Raw genomic sequence first — 15,436 nt, 5'->3', positions numbered from 1 at the left:
GAGCCACAGATCATGTTAAACGTAGGAAGGGGTAAGGATGGAGGAGAGAGTGGGCTGCCATTGGATCTTTTTCGCTGTTGCTCACAGCAGACTCAGAGCGGTTAAACTCCCTTAGCACGGAAAGTTCAGCAAAAGGAAGAGCACCTGTCATCACTACACAGAAGATTTCTATAGGATCCAGCTGTGATTGCAGTTATGGCAGCAAAATTACTTTTTGATTAAACTAAAATTTTTACTAGAACAAGCAATTTTAAACTACTAAAAACAAACATAAAATAATCTTACCAAATGGTACTGCTACCAATTTATGGGCACCTCCTGGTGCCATTAAGCCATCACAGCTTAGCTACAAGAATTTCCAGGTACCCAAAATCTTGGCTTTGCCATGGCATGCAAACATCAACCAGTCTTTCTGATTAAAGACCTGGTCTTGTTCATTTCCACCGGCCTAAACCACTCAAATGGCCCAGCATACCGATGGTCAGTTCCACTGTCCAACAGAGGATAAAAGCTGGGAATGTATGGAGTCAAGTCCTGAATGCACAAAAACTGATTGCTACTTATACATCATACCAAAACAAGGGAACCTGCTATGTGGCAGCACTACTTCAGGTTTCCCTCATTGCAGCCAAGTTGGAATTTTAATTAGAAAAACCTTTAATTTTCAATGTCAGATTGTTACGGCAAACGTTTGTTACAGTCTTTAAACTAATGGTACACAGACCTCTTCAGCACACTTCCCAATTAACTGATCCATACAAGGTAGAACTTGGAATATTGATTATAAATCACTGAGCATAAAATGAAATGTATTTGTGATACCATTAGGATCCTTACTTAGTTAAGGTGTGAAGTATAATCAGCTAAATAGAATGCACGGATATCGTTTCTCAGCCTGGCTCCCAAACAGCCATAGTTTGCAATTGAACTTGTGAAAGGTAGAGCCTCTCATATCAACCAAAGCAGCACCAGAAGATCACAGCTGTGGGGGCAAGCCGGGGGGCAGAGTAATGAAAATTGCAAAGAGACCAAGCAGCCACCAGAACACTTGTTAATTATGCAAGTATGGTGGCTGGTATCGATTACCAAAAACACTAAACTTCAGCGTTAATTTAGAACTTAAGGTGCTTGTTGGAACCCATAGGAAGATGTCTACACAATTTTCCACAGCTTAGGGATGAAGTAATGACCCACCCAACCTGCCCAAAACTGAGAACTTTAGTTTGTATGAAATCGGTCTTTTTAAGAAGAGCCATATTTGGGATTAATCAGTATATCTACATATTATTAGATTATATGCACTTTTTGTATTCAGTTGTGACCTACTTCATCTTTTATTTGTTCCTAAGGCTGGCTATATACGGAGCAAATTTCTTTCCTGCAACCACAGGTTGCAGACAGACTGTGTTGACAGGGAAATCCCTCACATGGAGCTATACCAGCCTCTAGCAATAATTTCATTTAATATCCGGCAGGCTAGTTGTTTCCAAGTTGATCGACCATCTTAGGTACATTTAGTCTATCCGTACATGGTTTGAATCTCGACTGGTTCCTGCTGAACCGGTCTAGATTCAAACCATCTATGGCTGGCTTTACAGTTGTTTGTTCTAATCTGCAGAATCTTGACAGTGGGGGAGGTTAGTTGTTAAATTAAACTGCATGGTTTATTTAATGAATAGATTGGAATGATCAAGATTATATATGAAGTACAGAAAGGTTTCAGGCTCCAAACTGTATGGTACATTATTCTGTAACTCCAACTTGTGCATCCAAAAACAAAAAGCTAAAACATGCAAGTATATTTTCTGTTTGCATACTTATTGCTTAACAGTATGTCCTGCCAGCAGCACTTTTACTGACCGCATTACAACCAGAGGTAGGTTACAATTTAATTGCCAGGGCAATTTTAATGATTTGTAAACTGTGCCTGGGTTTACATGTTAAAAGGTGCCTATTAGCATAAGAAATATGTGAGCTGGCATTGCAAGGTGCAAGTTATGGCGCTGTAATCCTATCATTGCTATATACTAAGAGACTGACACCAGTCAAGATTGTAGATAGTTAGAACTTCAAACCTGCGTACTTGTTCATGTCGGACTCATTAGCTATTAAAGTATTAACGAAGATACCATGGTAGCTCCCATATTTTAAATTTTTCACACTTCATAAAAATGATTGAATTGCATTTGATGTCTGACAGATGACTTCCTTGAAGGTGGCCTCTTCTCATGCTGTAGACCAAATGCTGACCTATTTGTAACCTATGTCATACACCTTTAATCTGTAACAGTTGCCTGATGTAGTTTTTCTTCTTTACGGTGTATATTTACTACCTGCAGAGTGCTGACTGCCCTTTTCTTTTCAAAATCAAGAATTTGCAAAACATATATGGAATTGCCCATGATTTTGTGATTTTAATGCAAACGCAAATACGGCATTTGATATATTTAAAATTTAAACTGAAGAAAGCCACAGAGAGGCAGAGAGGACTGTATATTATACTTGGCTTCTACAAAGTGTATAAATAAAACTTTCCTTGTTTCTTTAATGAAAGTTCAATCACTAGGATATCATTTCTGCAGGAAGTAGACATGTACCCAATTTCAGAAGGTAATCTTTTAAAACTAGAAGTGCTAAGTATTTCACCCGTGACCCTTTGGAGAAAACTAGAAAAAGCATACTGTTAGAAGTTCTCAATAAAAGAATAATGGACTTAAAAAAGAAAGGATGCTGATTTTGACAACACAAAAGGCAATCAACTACACCATTAATCTACAACTCAGAACCCTTCTGTCGTTTCAAACAATGCGTTTTTTTAACTGGGAGAAGAAAAACTAATATCAGATAACATATTGTATTCATAAAGCTCTAAATTAATATTTTTTAAGGGCTGGCTGTTCAAACCAACAAGATGACATAGAAAGTTACAGACAAAACTTACTACACAGACCAAAATGAATGTACATTGCGACACCTGAAGAATGCTCAACTGCGTAAGTTACTTTAGAAGTCCACCTAATCTCAAGGGTCTACTCAGTTGAAAGCTTTATGTCCCAAATGGCGAAATAGACAAATTATAGGTACAATGCATAAAACAGGCATTACCTCTACAGATATTCTAAGTCCAAGCAAAACTGATATTTCATTTTCACCAACATATCCGTCAGCCGTACTAGGGCAAGACCATCCTACATTGGCAACTACAACAGTAATAACAAGTACAGAGAAAGGGGTTTAACACTTCTGCACATAATATACAGCTGTGAGGCTATAGAGTACAGCTATGAGGCCTTTAAGTTAAGCATGACCTTTTAGTAAAGGCCATCTACTAGGATACAGCTGAGAATGCAGGCACATTGATCTTGCTGCCGAAACCCCTTTGAAAGTGAAGAGGGTAAGCTTTTTTAACCAACATGTTAAATGATCAGTTTTGAAAGGACGGACCCTTAAAATGCTTCATCGTAACAGTCCAGTGTGGATAAATACAAGCACACATACACCTATTCTGGAAACAAGATATGAGCTAAATAAAAAGAAAAAAGGCACAAATCTTGGCTATTGTTATTAGCTAAACAAGCACATTTTACCACGGTAACAAGCATTTCAGACATTCTCTAAAATAAAAAAAATCATTAACACAAGTGACCACTTACAAAGACAGAAAACATATTGAGACTAATGTGAGGATAAAGTGATGATGTGCTTTGGTGCAGACTTCAACATTTTTTAAAATTTAACATGAAGGTCACTGAACAAGAATTGGAATGAGAAATGCCATTTCCTGACAGACAAAGGAAATGCCAATTTGTTGACAAAGGAATTACAGTTACCATGAATGTGGGATATACATGGCCAAAATGACCTGTTGTTACATTCGTACATCCAGTTAGCCATGTGAACATGTTCTTTGTTACTACAGGCACAGTGATTAGCAGCAACAGCGTTCAGTGATACTTACTGTATACCCCACTTATAATCTTTACCAAAGGTAACTCTATAGGTATGCTCAACATGCATAACTATGATATACATACAGTTTGCGATTAACTAAACACTAACGGTGTATAGCTATATATAGATATATTTATAGATATATATGTATTTTTTTTCTTTAAATAAAAATAAAACTTTTCAGTGCTTGTACACAAACATACAAAGTCAGCAACCCTTGTGCAAAACAATACGCAAGTAAGGGCAGATTTGGTATGGTTCGGTTGTCCATTGTTATGAATGAGAACCCTATGCCACTATTCAGGCGGGACAAAAGGTTTTCTATTTAAGCATCCACGTTTTCTTTGCTAAGAGATGCTGCATAAACATTTCAGTCAAACGACATCTAATTAAAAGAATACTTGAACATTCATCAGGTTTTTTTTTTTCATTGTGACCAAATACGCACGCACACAGGAAAGAAGACAGGGAAGAGAGAGTATTTAAACTTACAGTATAAACAAACTTCCATGGAACAACAGGCCTATACAGGGGTGCACCATTATAGATATAGATATATATATATATATATATATAGAGAGAGATATATTCATATATAAAATAGCTGTGATGGGAGAAGGCATAACTGAACACTCTTTTACCTTTTTAAATTGCTACTTGTTCATCCCATACTTCTTTCGGTGCAGCTATTTGTGTTGGTTTTTAACAGTTTTAAATCTTGAGATGTAGAAATCCTTGGCTGGAAACAGTGTAAACAGTTAACACACACTGTCAGCTTCCATTCTACTCTTTTTCACTGATGGTTTCCGTGTCCGATAAACATTCAGAACTCCAACAGGAGCTCTGCAAACATGTAAATGCATTTCCTATACATTCACAGTAATAAATGCCCTGTAAATAAGCTTGGCAGAACTTTTGTTTTTATCAAATCAAAATGCACAGAAAAAAAAAAAAATATGTTTTAGATAATATTTCTCATGTGTATAATATATCTATACATCTATAAAAGTAGAAATATAGATATATGCAATTAGCTTTGATAGTGCAATTCAAGTCTTACCTAAGGTATCTTAAATGTTGAACTTTGTGCTGATCAAAAACATACTTGAATAGTCTTGAATTATTGAAGCAGCTCCAAGGGAGGCTGGTACACTTGTAAGAGTATTTGTGTTGTAGATAAACCTAAATACCAGACTCTTGACGTATTATTTTTGTCCAAAAGGTATGTTCTGCTGAAAAATAAAGTTAACAGAAAATGAAAAATAGGGAAATCTTCTAAAATACTATAGCATTTGTCTTCAATAAAAAGCTTCATTTTTTTATATGATGTTCCATTGGCATTTGATCTACTCAGGACACTCTTGCTCTTCACTACTGTCCACACGTACATCCATTCTCTTTTCTTTATGGCCATTGTAAATTTTTCTCATTTCTTCTTCATATTTGATAAAATTGTCACCAAACCTCGTCCATACTTTGTAAGGAACGGTAATAGTGTTGCGGTAGGGTGGTCTAACCTCACTTACCCTTAAGAATATGCCATAACGGTTGGAACCAACATCAAAGTAGAACCTTTTGTTATCCACTCTGAATGATGTTCCTTCTGGAAGCTCAGGGGGTTCATCTGCACCACCTCTTCGTTCTTCAATGTCACCTTCTCCATAGTCTTCAATAAGCTGAACCAGAGCATCCCTAAATTCAATCATACCTTGGGCTGGCAGAACAATAGTCTGCTCCTGACCCAGACTCTGGCCAAAGTAGCCAATCATCCCAGGCCCTCTGGTCATAGTTTGTCTAATTCTTAAAAAACGTCCACGCTGGTTTTCTTTAAGATCTAGATAATATTTTCTGTTGTCTCGTTCAATGTATTCAGTCTTCAGAACACTGTGTGTTGTAGGTTCTTCTGATCCAACAGACCCTGAAGGTGATACTGGATGTGGTCTCCTCCTGGAATCGTGCTCTTTTTCACTTCCATGGTCACTGCGTTGGGAATGACTGCTTCGAAGACCCAGGTGAGCATAATGCTCAATGAAATCTCCCAAACAATCCTTTAACTCAGCAGCAATGGACAAAGATAAAGTCAGTTTACTTTTTCTAATGTTATCCTGTCGCCCTCTACCAATCCACACCTCTGCTATCTTCAAAAAACGGCCTCGAGCACTCTGCTTGACATCCAAATAAAATCTCTTTTTCTGAATGTCTACTCTCTTAGATGCTAATTCCTGTATCTCTAAATTCTGGGAGGAGGGGTAGTTGTATTGTTGTGGGTAAACATTTCTGCTCATGCTTGCACCTTCCCTTTGGCCTCTTCCTCGCTCCATGTTTATTTAGTCAAACAACTGTAAAAAGAAAGCAATAAAAGATATAACAGATTGGAAAAATAAAAATAAAAAAAAGAAGAATGCCTTGTAGAAAACCCTGTATGTGGTTACCTACTACTTATTGTGCATAAAAGCAACTTCAAGGGCAACTATCTTTTTTAAGTTTCAAGCATATGTTTTCATACATGAACGAGATCATCTTTTAAGTGGACCTTCAAGCGTTTTTTAAGAATAAATGCTGTATTACACTCAGTCACTATGAGATTAATTTTCTTTATTCTGCAAAAAAACCTGGTTGATCCTGCTGTTCTGCCCAAGTCCCCAATTCAGCTAGGGATTTTGCAGAGCAGTGTTGGCAGCTAGTGCATATGCTCAGTTTTTATGCAGAGAATTTCCTCCCCATCATATCTAGGCAGCTCATGTGGACATGGAGTCCCACATGTCAGCATATACACAGTAGTAAATGCCAGCCCACTCACTCCCTCTTCTTCTCCTCCATGCCCACTAACCAGCTAAACACAATGGGGACAGGATAAAGTACACCCTGAAAGTATTCACAGAGCTTCATTTTTTCCACATTTTGTGGTTACAGCCTTATTCCAAAATGGATTAAATTCATTATTTTCCTAAAATTTCTATAATACCCCATAACGACAAAGCAAAATAATTTTGTTTGAAACATTTGCAAATTTATAATCACATGTACTGTACATAAGTATTCACAGCCTTTGCCATGACACTCAAAATTGAGCTCAGGTGCATGCTGTTTCCACTGATCATCTTTGAGATGTTTATACACATTGTTTGGAGCCCATTTGTGGTAAATTCAGTTGACTGGATAGGATTTTGAAAGGCAACTACCTGTCTATTTAAGGTCCCACAGTTAACAGTGCATGTCAGAACACAAACAAAGCCATTAAGTCCAAGGAATTGTCTGTAGACCTCCGAGACAGGATTGTATCGAGGCACAGATCTGGGGAAAGGTACAGAAAAATGTCTGCAGTATTGAAAGTCCCAATGAGCACAGTGGCCTCCATCATCCATAAATAGAAGAAGTTTGGAACCACCAGGACTCTTCCTAGAGCAAGCTGCCGGGCCAAACTGAGCGATTGGGAGAGAAAGGTCTTAGACAGGGAGGTGACCAAGAACCTGATGGCCACTCTGATAGAGCTCCAGCTTTTCTCTGTGAAGAGAGGAGAACCTTCCAAAAGAACAACCATCTCTGCAGCACTCCACCAATCCGGCCTGTATGGTAGAGTGGCCAGACGGAAGCCACTACTCAGTAAAAAAGGCACATGACAGCCCACCTTGAGTTCGCCATGAGGCACCTCAAGGACTCTCAGACCATGAGAAACTAAATTCTCTGGTCTGATAAAACAAAGATTGAACTCTGGCCTGAATGGCAAATGTCATGTCTGGAGGAAACCCGACATTGCTCATCACCTGGCCAATACATCCCTACAGTAAAGCATGGTGGTGGCATCATCATGCTGTGGGGATAAAAAAATAATAATAAAGATTTGATTTAAACACTTACCCACTGGGGACTTAAACTATCTTCCTAACAAGACCAATTTTCAGCTTTCGTTGCTCTCACATTTTGAATGACAATTACTCATTCATGCAACACTGTACCTATATGAAATTTTTGTCCTTTTTTTCAAACAAATAGAGCTTTCTTTTGGTGGTATTTAATTTTTTGCGCTATAAAAGAAAAATGACTGAAAATTCTGTAAAAAATTTATATCGCTACATATCTTTGGTAGAAATAACCCAAATCTGTGTATATTATTTGGTCCTTGTGAAAGTTATAGAGTCCATAAGCTATGGTGCCAATCTCTGAAAACAGATCACACCTGAAGTACTGATGGCCTATCTCATTTTAAAAAAAAAAAGGTGTGAACCAGGCCTTAATATTGTGATATGGTAGCCTGGTGCACAGTAATTGGGTAAATGCCCCCTGCAGTAGTCAATCTTGCAAAATTCCAATATCACAATCACTGAAAAGAGCAGTGGTAAATATATGCTACAGAATTTCATCCGGGGAGGGGGTAGCTTAATTTTACTTGGGGTTCAGGTTATCCAGTATATGTGTGTGTCATAACGGAGAGACTCACATTAAAGGTGGTGGAAAACAGATTTACTAAAACTGGTGCACAAAGAATGTAGTGCATCTGTGCATAGTAAATCAATCAGCTTCTAAGATTTATCCCCCGATTCACATTGCAGTGATTTGGAATGAGATTTATTTCAAAGCACTTGCCAAATCAGCGGCTATTGCCGACAATAGCACTGCCCGAACCGGTGCGATGCAGACTTTGTGGCACCACACTGATTACGAAAGTAGTTTCTCTACTACTCTTGGCAACTTTGGGGTGCAAGTTCAATAGACAATGGTGCAGACACCTGCACAGATGTCTCTGAAATCTGTCAGGATTGACATGCGGGAATTAAATTGAGTAAGTTCAGCTGAACTTGTATGATTTAATTCCTGCTGTCACTGTGAACCTAGGCTCATTATCAAAGCTTAAAAAGGGGTTGTAAACTCCCATGTTTTTTCACCTTAATGCATCCTTATGCATTAAGGTGAAATAATTTCTGTCACTGACCACGCCCCCCCAGCCCTCCATTTTACTCACCTGAGCGCCATATTTCCCACGCTGGAGACATGCCCTTCTCCTCAGCCTGTTGTCTTGGCTCTTGATTGTATAGATTGATAGCAGCGCAGACATTGGCTCCCGCTGCTGTTAATCAAATCCAACGATGCAGGCACCGGGACCAAGTCCGGCATTCTGTGTCTATGGACGCAAATGTTGAACTAGGGACCCCCCCCCCCCGCAAGGTAACCTCCCTCCCGGGGGAAAACTTCTCCCAGGGGGCTATACAATGCAGGGAGGAACTACCAGCGCCGCCGGTGGACCCTAGAAGTCCAGGATCGGGGCCACTCTGTGCAAAAAAGAACTGCACAGTGGAGGTAAGTATGGCATGTTTGTTATTAAACAAAAAAAAAAAGAAAAAAAAAAAAAAAGAAGGAAGCCTTACAATTCCTTTAATTCAACAAGCCGAAGTTAGAAGCTTAGTGGTTACTATGTACAGCTGCACTAGATTCTGTGTGCCCCTGTTTTAGTAAATCTCCCCCATGGTCTCCAAATAAAACACCTTCCCCTTCAAGTATCTCAAAATTGTCAACACTTTTTAGGGCTAAAAAAGTGGATCCAAAATAATTGATTGCTATAACAAACAGCATTGTTTTTGCCTCCTGGATCTTCTTGTCCGATATCATATCCTTAATTTTCAAATGAATTGAAAACTTCACACACTTAAAATATAGCACAAGAGGAACCATATGCCTTTATATTTCACCTACAAGCAAAGTTGAATGCACACAAAGACTCACCTGTGCCAAAGCAAAGATATCATCAAGGTCTTTCAGTACCTCAACACCAGAGTTACAGCTCCTATTAAAAGAAGATTAAATAATAAAAACGCACAATTAAACTATGCTATTTGAAAACACAACAAAATAAAAATAAACCAATCAGACAAATATAGGTTGCCATTGCTGAATTCGCCTTCTGGAAATGCTAATTTACTGGCTGTCATAACAATGAAATGACATTATGCTGAGTTTAGGTTGCTTTAACTGCCACCCTCCATAAGTGTCAACAGGCTCTTTTTTTTTTGCCAGAATTACTTCTCTCTCCATACAAGTCTAAGGAATGCAAAATCCGCTTAAAGTAGGTGAAATTCAGGTCATAAAGAGGTGAATTGCAGGTAAACTGCAGCTGCAATGATCTTAGAAAGGTCTCACGATTATATGAAAAACATTTTGCTGGCCAAAGTCTTTCAATTTTGGCCCTATTCACCTTTCACTTGCTCCCTTGGTTTCCCAGTTAAAAATCTCAGCTGCCAAGAGGTGCTTACAGAAGGCAGCAGGTAAGTGAACTTGCTACTTAGCCCTGCGTGGACACAGCAGAGGGTCACTTTGAGGGGAACATACAGTGCATCCGGACAGTATCCACATCACTTCACTTTTTACACATTTTGTTGTTACAGCCTTTTTCCAAAATGTATTAAATTCATTATTTTCCTCAAAATTCTACAATACCCCATAATGACCATGTATGTTAAATAAGTTTGTTGCGTTGTCATTATAGGGTATTGTTTGTATAATTTTGAGGAAAATAATGAATTTAATACATTTTGGAATAAGGCTGTAACAACAAAATGTGTAAAAAGTGAAGAGCTGTGAATACTTTTCAGATGCACCGTTATCACCAATGGACATTTGTAATAATCCAAACGTAATATAGCAGCCTTGCTTGTAAGGGATTTACATGTCTGATTATTTACTGGTATCTTCTGTCACAAGTGACAAGTTGAATATACAGCAATGTTTCCACAAAAAATATTCTAAATTAGAACATACTGTGTAACAAATCCACAAAAATCAAAAAGGTAAAGGATCACATGAAAGACAACGAAAGGCTTTGTTAATCGATAGCTCTAATCTTCCTATAGTGTATGTCAGGTCAAAACTTTAATTCTTCCTTTTGGATAGAGTAGGCAAGTCTGTTTTTTAATTATGTTATGTTACTATCTCAGTTAGAGAGCGTTACCCTCCATTTCTGCCCTTCTAATGCCGCGTACACACGATCAGATTGTCCGGCGTACTTAGTCCGCCGAAACGCATTTCAACGGACAGTCCGATCGTGTGTGGGCTACAGCGGACTTTTTCAGCGTGAAGTCCGGAGTACTAAGAAGGCCGGTTTGCACACCAATCTTCCCGTCGTACTTTGGTTTCAGCGGACAATACGTTCGTCAGTATGCTAGTCCGACGGACTAAGAATGGCGCATGCCCAGAAAGGATTTACAGGGCGGAATCGCTCTGTCTTGTAAAACTAGTGTTCGTATTGAAGCTAGCATATTCGTCATGCTGCTAATTTTGTAATTTTTTAATATAGCACATTCTTTTCTTCTTCATAATGCGAGAAAAGTTGCTTTGCTGCTTATATTCACACAGAGTTATCACAAATGTCTTTATTCATCCTCATATTATGATTAATATTCCAATTCGAGAAAAAAAAAAAAAAATAACGGATGAATTAAGCTGAAGTCTGAAAAGCGCGAATCGCCTCTAACCAAACTTCCACTAACGCAAAGTCAGCAGAAGGAGCCCAAAGGGTGCTTTGCTGTGTCTTGGACTTCCTATTTCTAGTCCCGTCGTACGTGCTGTACGTCATCGCGCAAGCTTTCTTCAGACTGTTTGTGTATCCGTGTGTGGCCAAGTCCGTTCAGTAGAAAGTACGCCGGATTGTCCGTAGGATTGTATGACGGACTAAGTACGTCATACAATTCGATCGTGTGTACGCGGCATAACAAGGCTTTACCAAACAGGAAGTGAGAGGAACTCTCCACAATAACAAATACAGAAACAATTTATTCATTTTTGTAGATTGGGAAGAAAACCAGAACCCCCATTAAACGCCCAACTCCAGCTTTCCTTTTCTGTTTGGTAAAACCATTGTCCGTAAGACAGAAAGTGAAGGGAAATCTCGAACAAATTCCCATATAGCAGTAAAAAAACAAATGAACCACTTCAATATAGGGCATTTTCACCCCCTTCCTGCCCAGGCCAATTTTCAGTGCTGTCACACTTTGGCCCCCTTCAGACCTACAGATTGTTGCACAGCGGAGGGATCGCTCCGTTGATCCCCACTGAGCCGGCGGATGACAAGTCCGCCTCTTCATTCTGTGCAGGGACGGACCTGTCAGAGCTCCGCTCACCCCTATGGGGGGATTGGATGATTACAGAACGACTGTTCGTTTTCATCCGAGCCAATAGACAGATGAAAAATAGGGTTTGCACCCGTCTGAATTTTGCGGAGCGGATCGGATGTCAGTGGAAAAATGTCACCACTGACATCCAACGATGGCGGTATTTGATCATCTCTGCGGTTTTTATTTTTTGCGTTATAAACAAGAGTGACAAGTTTGAAAAAAATAAAAATATCAAAAAAAAAATATTTTTTACTTTTTGCTATAATAAATATCCCAATAATAAAAAAAATATATATTTTTTTTTTTCCCTCAGTTTAGGCCGATATGTATTCTTCTACATATATAAAAATCGCAATAAGCTTGATTGGTTTGCGCAAAAGTTATAGTGTCTACAAAATAGGGGATAGTTTTATGCCATTTTTATTATTATTTTTTTCCCCTAGTAATGGTGGGGATCTGCAATTTTTATCCTGACTGTGACATTGTGGCAGACATATCAAGCACTTTTGACACCATTCACCTTTATAAAGCGATTAGTGCTATAAAAATGCACTGATTACTGTATAAATGTCACTGGCAGGGAAGGGGTCAACACTAGGGGCGATCAAGGGGTTAAATGTGTTACCTAGGCAGTGATTCTAACTGTAGGGGGAGGGAACTTCCAAGAGGAGGAGACTGATTGGGGGTTCCTCTGTACTGGGAACACACCATCGGTCTCCTCTCACCTGACAAGATGTGGATCTGTGTGTGTACACACACAGATCCACGGCCCTGCTCTGTTATCATGGAAATCGCAGGTGCCAGGCGGTCATCACGGCCGCCGTGTGCGTGCATGCGTCCCCCAGACGGCCGGGAAGCCCAGAACGTCATATGTCGCCCACCCATGATAGGAGATCCCTTCTGCGGATGTCAAGTGTTTAAACAAACAGCCAGCATTCATTAACCACTCGCCTACCACAATATGTTGAGGTTTGGCAAGTGGTTTACCCCAGTATCTTTTTTTTTTTTCCAGCAGGCTCTCTTGAAAGCATTGCAAGATGCTCATGAGCCGCTGGAACGCTCTCCCTGTATCTTGGGCTTACTGTTTTTACCAGCGTACCTGAGAAACGATCTGACGGTGCAGCCAGCTGGTCACAGAGGCGATAAAAGACTAGACTCCCTTGAAATACGGGAGTGACGCCATGATATCACTCCCGGTCCAGGGTGTAAGTAAACTTGTTTTTTTAAGCAAAAGTTAAAAAAATTATAATTTTTTTTTTTTTATCTTTTGCTTTTAAGAAGGTAAAGAAGAGATTTGGGGTTTTTAAACACTAGATATCTACATAAAGAGGACCTGTCATCCTTCTTTCTATTACAAGGGATGTTTACATTCCCTGTAATAGAAATAAAAGTGATCAAAGAAAAAAAAGGATTAGAGGGACAGTGTAAAAATAAAATAAGAAAAAACAAAACAAAGTAAAGAGCCCCCATCCCTCCATGCTCACACGCATACCCAAGATATTGCAGCGAACGTTTGCGCGAAAGCAATAATTATAGTGCTAGAACTAATCGTAGTCTGTGGCAGTTCCACGAGCATATGCAATGTTAGGTATCTATGTAATTGGTCTAACATCATCTTTCATATTTTACAAAAAAACTGGGGTATATAGAGTTTTTTTTTTTTATTCATTAAAGAATATTTTTCAAAAAAAATGGTGTTTGACTGCTAAGCAAATATCGTAGCACATACAATATTGCAATGATTTCCATTTTATTCCCTAGGATGTATGCTAAATAAAAAAAAATAATGTTTTATATAGGTTTAAGGGGTATAAGTAATTTGCAAGGAAAAAAATACTGATTTAAACAAAAAGTGCCAGAAAAGGCTTGGTCTTCAAGTGGTTAAACATTATGTAATGAAAGGAGAGGTGTAAGTATCATATTTGCAAATCTATGTGGAAGCCACACTGCCTCATCAAGCCCATCTACGCAGTTTGGTCCTCCAATTCTAGAATGACAAAAGCACCTACCCTGGAGCATACACAGCAATAAATTGATTAAAGGCATATATGCCTGGAGGTATCTAATTCTTGATAAAAAAAAAAAAAAAAAAAAAAAAAAAAGTGCAGAAACACACTAGAGGCCTAGTATATCAGAGCACAGCACAAAGGTAGTTAAAGGCTCCCAGCAAGTCTCAGCAATCAATAACTAGCTTTTTAAAGCATGGTGCACGTTACCAGTACACTTGCTAGCCAGTCAGCAAAGCACCTACAATAGGGGTTTATTCGTTTAGAGTGTGGACTTTACTGTCCTTCAGGTGTTGTGTGGGCCAGAATGTGGCCATTGTGAGTAGAAAATGCTTTGGCGTCAATGGTATTAGTGGGAGAAATAGTGCCGACTCTTAGTTGCAAGGGAAGGAAGAGTCCTATCATTGTGTCAGTAAAAAGAATGGTGCTCCATTGGTGGTGTCAGTCTGAAGAATAGTCCCTTGTATTAGGAGGTGGAAAAGTGCCAATCATTGATATCACGGGAAGGAACAGTACCCCATCATTGGTGGCCCATTGATGGTGTCCAAGGGTCAGTTAAAGGCAAGCAAAACTGCATCTGGCACTGGGCCGCAGTTTGGAGACCACTGGTGTAGAGTTAAGAACCATACAATAGAGAGGGGCCGTGACGAGGCAGAGTGCTTCCACATTTGCAAATATGTCCTACTAGCACCTCCTCTCAATAAATTATATATATATATATATATATATATATATATATATATATATATATATATATATATATATATATATATATATATATATATATATACACACACACACACACACACACACACACACACACACACACACACACACACATTTAGTGCTTAAGTCGTGCTGGCTTTTTCTTTCATTTGGATTTAAGCAGTAAAAATCCAACAGGGGTTACACGCTTTCTCTTTTTTTTTTTTTTTTTTTTTTATAAAAGTTTTTTGATTGACTTCTGGAGAGTCTGCAGAGCAAATAAGTTATCAGCCGTGAACTATGGTAAGAGAATTGTTTTGTTTTTTGTTTTTTATAATAACACTTGCATCGTTACCTCTTTCTATGAAAACAAAATCATATTCATGTTTTTTTTTTTTTGTTTTTTTTAACTCAAAGTACCTTCTATTGCTATCAGTCTGCTGCTGTGGTCCTACTTCCTGTTAGGCCCCTTTCACGCTTGTGCGACTGGGGACTGCAAAGTCACATGACAAGCTGAACCCCATGATTTCCAATGAGTACCATTCATATCTGTGCGACCTCAAGTTGCACAGACTTCAATGTAGTCCCTGTACTACTTTGGTCCAACTGATGCGAGTTACACAGGCATTCCCTGACTACGTGTAACTTTGAAGTTGTGGTAGTGTGAAAGGG

General features: G+C 38.8%; 1 protein-coding gene across 2 annotated transcripts in view; it reads right to left on the bottom strand.

Moving 5' to 3' along the window:
* Positions 1-871: 871 nt before the first annotated feature.
* PURG (purine rich element binding protein G) overlaps positions 872-15,436 on the bottom strand; it is a 36,224-nt gene continuing 21,659 nt past the window's right edge. The window contains exons 2-4 of one of the 2 annotated variants that reach the window (XM_077476234.1): positions 9,670-9,730; positions 5,478-6,290; positions 872-5,183 (exon numbers count right to left, since the gene is read on the bottom strand). In XM_077476234.1, coding sequence (XP_077332360.1) covers positions 5,157-5,183; positions 5,478-6,272 — 822 coding nt within the window. In that variant the 5' untranslated portion in view covers positions 6,273-6,290; positions 9,670-9,730 and the 3' untranslated portion in view covers positions 872-5,156. Of the gene's footprint in view, positions 6,291-9,669; positions 9,731-15,436 lie in introns of both variants that reach the window. The other variant, XM_077476233.1, reaches the window with a different exon arrangement.

The sequence above is a fragment of the Lithobates pipiens genome, unplaced genomic scaffold (assembly GCF_037356315.1).
Source record: "Lithobates pipiens isolate NorthernLeopardFrog02 unplaced genomic scaffold, aLitPip1_a1.2 Scaffold_13, whole genome shotgun sequence".
Lineage (NCBI taxonomy): Eukaryota > Metazoa > Chordata > Amphibia > Anura > Ranidae > Lithobates > Lithobates pipiens.
Note: the sequence above shows the minus strand (reverse complement) of the source record. Positions and strands in the feature narration are given on the sequence as shown.